Source organism: Punica granatum, unplaced genomic scaffold, assembly GCF_007655135.1.
Source record: "Punica granatum isolate Tunisia-2019 unplaced genomic scaffold, ASM765513v2 Contig00112, whole genome shotgun sequence".
Taxonomy (NCBI): domain Eukaryota; kingdom Viridiplantae; phylum Streptophyta; class Magnoliopsida; order Myrtales; family Lythraceae; genus Punica; species Punica granatum.
This window is the reverse complement of record NW_022204099.1, coordinates 19822-26654: the sequence shown is the minus strand read 5'-3', so window position 1 is coordinate 26654 and position 6833 is coordinate 19822. Positions and strand designations below refer to the sequence as shown.

Sequence of the window (6833 nt, the reverse complement as noted above, 5' to 3'; positions counted from 1 at the left end):
ATTTCTTGGCACGTGCTCTGGTTATCGGTCCGGTAGAAATATGCAACTTGTCCTCATGCTCGGAGACCGGCTCAACCCTATCATTCCCCCCTTCTTCAAAAGGATTCGTCCTCGAATCTGCGCCCACATCAAAGGGAGAAAGATCAGAAACATTAAATGTAGAACTCACTTGATACTCTCCCGGCAAATCGAGTTTATATGCATTGTCATTAATCTTTTCTAAGACTTGGAATGGTCCATCTCCTCGCGGATTTAGCTTTGATTTCCTTTGGCTTGAAAACCTCTCCTTCCTGAAATGAACCCAGACCCAATCTCCCGGTTCGAAAGTGACATGCTTTCTTCCCTTGTTGGCTCGAGTGGCAGCTTGCTCGTTTTTGTGCAAGATGTGGTTCCTTGCTTCTTCATGGATCTTCTTCACAAGTTCTGCCTTACGCTTTCCATCAAGGCTAACAATCTCACCAATAGGCAATGGAGTTAAATCCAATGGGGTCAGTGGATTAAAGCCATAAACAACCTCAAAGGGAGAAAACTTAGTAGAAGAATGCATGGCCCGATTATATGCAAACTCAATGAATGGAATGCAATCTTCCCAACTTTTCACGTTCCTTTTAATAACAGCTCGCAGCAAAGTACCTAAGGTTCGATTTACAACCTCTGTTTGCCCATCAGTTTGTGGGTGGCAAGTGGTAGAAAACAATAGCTTTGTTCCCAATTTTCCCCACAAAACACGCCAAAAGTGACTTAGGAACTTAACATCACGATCACTTACAATTGTTCTGGGGATGCCATGCAAACGCACTACTTCCTTAAAGAAAAGGCCCGCCACATGAGTAGCGTCATCCGTCTTCTTACAAGGAATAAAATGAGCCATCTTTGAAAAACGATCCACTACTACAAAGATAGAATCCTTACCATTCTTAGTCCTAGGCAAACCCAAAACAAAATCCATTGATACATCAGTCCATGGATGACTAGGAACGGGCAAAGGCATGTAAAGTCCATGAGGTTGAATCTTAGACTTAGCTTTCTTACATGTGACACACCTAAGACAGATCCTTTCAACGTCTCTTTTCATATGTGGCCAAAAGAAATGCTCTCTCAAAACATCTAAGGTCTTAGCCACACCAAAATGCCCCATTAAACCTCCCCCATGGGCTTCCCTAACAAGCAATTCTCGCATGGAACTTTGTGGAATACATAGCTTGTTTTCACGAAACAAATACCCCTCATGCTTATAAAACTTGTCAAAAGCCCCTTTTTCACATTCAGAAAAGACTTCCTTAAAATCATGATCATGCAAGTATAACTCTTTGATATATTCAAATCCCAAAAGTTTGGCATCAAGAGTTGAGATAAGAGTATACCTGCGAGATAAGGCATCAGCCACTACATTTTCCTTACCTTTCTTGTATTGGATCACATAGGGAAACATCTCGATGAACTCGATCCAACGTGTGTGCCTTCGGTTCAGCTTGCTTTGACCCTTTAAATGCTTCAAGGACTCATGGTCGGTGTGAATGATGAACTCCTTGGACCACAAGTAATGCTGCCATGTCTCCAAAGCCCTCACCAAAGCATAGATTCCTTGTCGTATGTGGAGTAGTTCAACGCAGCCCCGTTGAGCTTCTCACTGAAGTAAGCAATAGGCCTCTTCTCTTGCATAAGGACGGCACCTATACCAATACCGGAAGCATCACATTCGATTTCAAAAGGTTTAGAAAAGTCCGGTAAAATCAGTAAAGGAGCAGAACTTAGCTTTTCTTTCAAGGTATTGAATGCATTCTCTTGCTCTTTGCCCCATCTAAAGCCAACTTCCTTCTTGATGATCTCGGTCAAAGGAGCAGCTATGGTGCTAAAATTGCGCACAAATCTTCGATAGAACCCAGCAAGGCCATGGAAGCTTCGGACCTCAGCAATGGTAGTGGGTGTAGGCCATTCCCGGATTGCTTTCACCTTCTCTTCATCCACTTCCACACCCTTGGAACTTACGACAAAACCAAGAAAAACAACACTTTCCAAGAAAAATTCACACTTCTTAAGGTTAGCATACAACTTCTCATGCCTCAGCACCTCAAGAACACACCTCAAATGATTCATATGATCATGCTCAGTTTTGCTATAAATCAGAATATCATCAAAGTAAACAACAACAAATTTTCCAATGTAAGCACGCAAGACATGATTCATAAGGCGCATAAATGTGCTGGGTGCATTAGTCAATCCAAATGGCATCACTAACCACTCATACAATCCACTCTTGGTTTTAAATGCTGTTTTCCACTCATCTCCTTCTTTCATGCGAATTTGATGGTATCCACTCTTCAAATCAATCTTAGAAAATATAGTGGAACCATGCAATTCATCAAGCATATCATCTAATCGAGGAATAGGATAGCGATACTTTACCGTTATCTTATTCACAGCTCGACAATCCACACACATTCTCCATGTGCCATCTTTCTTGGGAACAAGCAACACGGGCACAGAGCATGGACTCATGCTCTCTCGGACATAGCCCTTGGTCAGCAACTCATCAACTTGCTTTTGGAGTTCTTTTGCTTCTTCGGGATTACACCGATATGCTGGCCGGTTTGGAATGGGCGCTCCTGGAATGAAATCAATTTGATGTTCGATCCCACGGATTGGTGGCAATCCCGGTGGCGTCCCCTCAAGAAACACATCATCATACTCCTGCAAAAGAGAAACCACAACACTAGGCAAATATAGGTTAAAAGTATTAGATAAGTAGGCCTCTTTGTACAAGAACAATATCATTGGCCTTTCATCCTTACTAACACTCTCTAATTCTCTTTCTTTTGTGAAGAAACTCAATTTCTTCCCCTCTTTTCTTTTCAAGGCTGAACTCTCACATTTTTCTTTCTTTTCACTCTCTTTCTCACTTTTCTCTCGAATTTCTTTCCTCTCACTTTTACTCTCCTTTTCTTTTGGTTCAGCCACTCTCTTACTTTCTTTTGAACTCTCAGCACTGGACCTTTTGATTTGGAGTTGCTCTTCGAACACTTGATGTGGTGGCAGCGGTGCAAGTGTCATGCTTCGACCATCCTTGATGAAACTATACCGATTCTTGTACCCGTCATGTGTAGTTCTTCGATCAAATTGCCATGGCCTCCCGAGTAACAAATGGCTGGCTATCATAGGAACTACATCACACAAAACTTCATCATGGTACTTCCCAATAGAAAATGAGATTAACACTTGTTTTGTCACCTTTAATTCACCACTCTCATTCAGCCACTGAAGTCTATATGGCCTTGGATGCTTTTGAGTGCTCAAACCAAGCTTCTCCACCATCAGCTTGCTTGCCACATTCACAGTGCTTCCCCCATCAATAATCAGTCCACATACTCGATCCTTCACGTGGCATCGAGTGTAGAAAATGTTCTCTCTTTGTAGCCCATCACCATCTTCTTTGGCTTGCACATGTAGAGCTCTCAAAACAACAAGAGTTTGACCCGATACAGCATGCTCCACATCATCGGCATCTTCAAGTGATGGCATAGAGTCAGTGTCACTCTCATACTCATCCGCACTTGCAATCTCCCCGTTATCTAACATAATCATGGCTCTCTTGTTCGGGCATTGAGAAGCATAATGACCAGAACCCAAACAACGAAAGCATTTTACATCACGGTTTCTTTGAGGTTGGGAAGAAGAGTTACCCCTCTCCTTAGAATCAGATGATGGCTTGGTTGCGGGCTTGTTTCCCTTGGCCTTCTCCTCTTGCTTCGAACCAGTCCATTTAGGTCCAGCCCCTTCAAACTTGGAAGTCCACTTCGAATTCGAATTAGAGGATTCGAACCTGGATGACGATCGTCCCCCCTTCTTGAGTTGCCTCTCAACCTTCATAGCCATGTGCACCAATTCTTCAAGCTCCACATAATGGTGCAGCTCCACAATATTGGCAATCTCCCGATTAAGTCCACTAATGAACCGAGCCATGGTTGCCTCTCGATCCTCCTCAACATTGGCGCGAATCATGGCAATCTCCATCTCCTTGTGGTACTCCTCCACGGTCTTAGACCCTTGCTTAAGATTCTGCAGCTTCAAGTATAAATCCCGGTAGTAATGGGATGGGACAAACCTCCTCCGCATGACAGCTTTCATGCCCTCCCAATTGTCAATAGGTCGCTCTCCATTTCGGCGTCTACTCACCGTCAATTGATCCCACCAAACTATGGCATAGTCGGTGAATGCCACAGCTGCAAGCTTCACCTTCTTCTCCTCGGAGTAGTTGTGACAATCAAAAACCAGTTCAACCCTCCTTTCCCATTCGATGTAAATATCGGGATCGCTCTTGCCTTGGAATGGAGGAATGGTCAGCTTGATGGACCCCATATTACGATCAACGGTGTCTCTTTCTTGGCGCCTTCCACGTCCGCGCCATGGCGTCTCAGCCCTTGCTCCTCGAGCTCGTCTCATTGCGGCAATGGAAGACACATCATCCTCATCATCATAGGATCCCTCCTCGTGGCCATCAAATGGATCAGTAGTAGGTGCTGGCTGTCGGTTATTGTTCCTCCTTGGTTGCTGATTGGGAGCTTGTCGCAACTGGTCAATCCGCTCATCATGCCTCTCCAACCGGTCATTAATCGTATTGAGCACCATGTTCATTCGCTCAAATTGTTGTTGCATAGCCCGAATAATTGTGCTTTGACCAGGCCCTCCACTACTTTGCTCATGTCCCCCGCTATCTTCTTGCGACATGTTGAAATCTGCAAAGAAATATTAGAGAAAAAGAACCTCACAATCACTCCCTCACGTGTTTACTCTCAAATCGATGTCACACAAACTCTCGTATTTCACTCGATACAATGGCTTTTACCCTCTGATGGTCTCATTCCCTCTAGCCTTTTTCCTCTCACAGATTTCTCCACAAAGTTCTGGACGAACTGAGCAATCTAATTACAAGTCCTTGAGGAAATTACTTGTTCGCTCGAGCCACTTATAATATCAGTTCCAAGTAGCAAAGAAGCAAAGAGATATATGGATGGACAAGATGTATGTAAAAGGAATGAGCCCAGACAAATCAAAGATGGAATGGACACAAATACGATCGGAGAAAAGCAGAATGGAAGCAACTATGACAGATCTACTTAAGGCCTGTGTAATCAGATCTCCTCTCCTCTTTTTTTTTTTTTTTTTGATTCTTTTTCACGTTTTTTTTTTTTGGACGATTTTTTTTTTTAATAGCTATGAACGGATCAGTCAAGACTAAATGGAAAGGATAGAAATGGAAGATAGATCTAAAAATTCCAGAATGGTGAACAAGGAAAGAACAAGGATAGATGAAACCTCAATTTGGAGCCTAAGCTCTGATACCAAAAATGATGCGAACCCCGTCGAATCCGTCGCGGAACCCAGCAACAATGATATGGAATCAAATCCCGGATCGTCCAAGATAGAGATTTCGAAAGGTGGAATATCGACCCCGTAGCTATATAGAGCTAGAAACCGATATTATAAGAAGCTTAAGAACTACAAGTAATCGACTTGCAACCCTTGAAGCATAAGTTCAACAAGAACAATTTGGAGAATATCTCTCACAAGATAGGAAAAATGGTAGAAGAGTTGTGTCTAAAACTAACCTAGGGAGGAGCTTATATAATGCTCTTGCAATTGAAGACAACTAAGGAAAACAAGCATATTCTAGATGGCATATTCCAACGTAATAGTCCAACCAGATATTCCAACCAGATATTCCAACCTAATATTCCACCCAGATTTGGTGACCATCTTCTAGAAGGCATATTCCAACCTAATAGTCAAACCAGAATTGGTGGCCATCTTCTAGGATGCATATTCAACCCGATTTGAGGTGGTTGTGGTCATCATTTAATGTCCCGATGTGTACTGATGAGGTTCAGCACTCTTGATGACCAAAATCAGCCCCGAGTCGACTCGCTCGTCTCTCGAACTGCATGCCTCTTCCAGAATATTCGTCCATAAGTTCTGCAAAGCGTGCTCCAATTTCTTGGCACGTGCTCTGGTTATCGGTCCGGTAGAAATATGCAACTTGTCCTCATGCTCGGAGACCGGCTCAACCCTATCACCATGTGAGATGTGGATGCACTCGGCTGTGTTGCTTGTCTCTGAAAGAAGGCCATTTGTTGCTCAATTAGCTGCGCTTGCTGCTCAACTAGACAAGTCATGGCTGCTAATGTCTGGTGGATTGGTGGATCTTGTTCCCTAGCAGCTGCAGCAGCTTCTTGAGGAGCTTGAGACACTTGCTCCTCTGTCATCGGCTCAGGTGTACTCATATCAGCTAAATTCTCGGCTGTGCGGTATCTAGGTCGACCCCGCCTTGCACGTTTGGGTCCCATTGCAAATTTTCCTAAACAGAACACAAGTTAACCAAGCATTTAACAAACACAACGATAAGATATATCCCGTCTTGGGCCGCAACTAATCAAAAAGAACGGGGATCAGGCACACTAAGTCTACAGAATCCTATAACCTAGGCTCTGATACAAAAAATGTCACGACCCGAAACTTATAGCAGAGTTTCCCCTCTATTCCTTAGTATCCATTGTCATATGCGCAACTCATATGTGTATAATCTGTTTTCTTAACTCACAACACATTGAACCAACCCAGCAAGCTCTATATAAACATATAACCACCTAACCAATTCAGATATATGCATAAAACTCTCAAAGATTACTCAGTTGCAACCATCTTGTAACATAGACTGAACGAAAAGCTTTCATATATATATATATAGCATACTTCTACAACACATCCAACCTTTAAACTAACTCGGCATGCTCTACATGAATATATAATGAGTCTAACGGATTCTAATGTACATATAT

At 43.0% G+C, this 6833-nt stretch overlaps 1 protein-coding gene across 1 annotated transcript; it reads right to left on the bottom strand.

Annotated features, from left to right (window-relative positions):
- Positions 1-1566: 1566 nt before the first annotated feature.
- On the bottom strand, positions 1567-6063 carry LOC116190075. Its single transcript, XM_031519738.1, has 2 exons — positions 3681-6063; positions 1567-3503 (listed from the first exon to the last, which is right to left on the bottom strand). The coding sequence occupies exons 1-2, from the start codon at positions 4723-4725 to the stop codon at positions 1567-1569; spliced, it is 2982 nt and encodes a 993-aa protein (XP_031375598.1). The 5' UTR covers positions 4726-6063.
- Positions 6064-6833: the final 770 nt, after the last annotated feature.

Coding starts and splice junctions, on each gene's coding strand:
- LOC116190075 (XM_031519738.1), bottom strand. CDS start 4,725: ATGTCGCAAGAAGATAGCGGGGGACATGAGCAAAGTAGTGGAGGGCCT. Junction 3,504..3,680: donor ATCTGATTCTAAGGAGAGGG/GTAACTCTTCTT, acceptor CATCACTTGAAG/ATGCCGATGATGTGGAGCAT.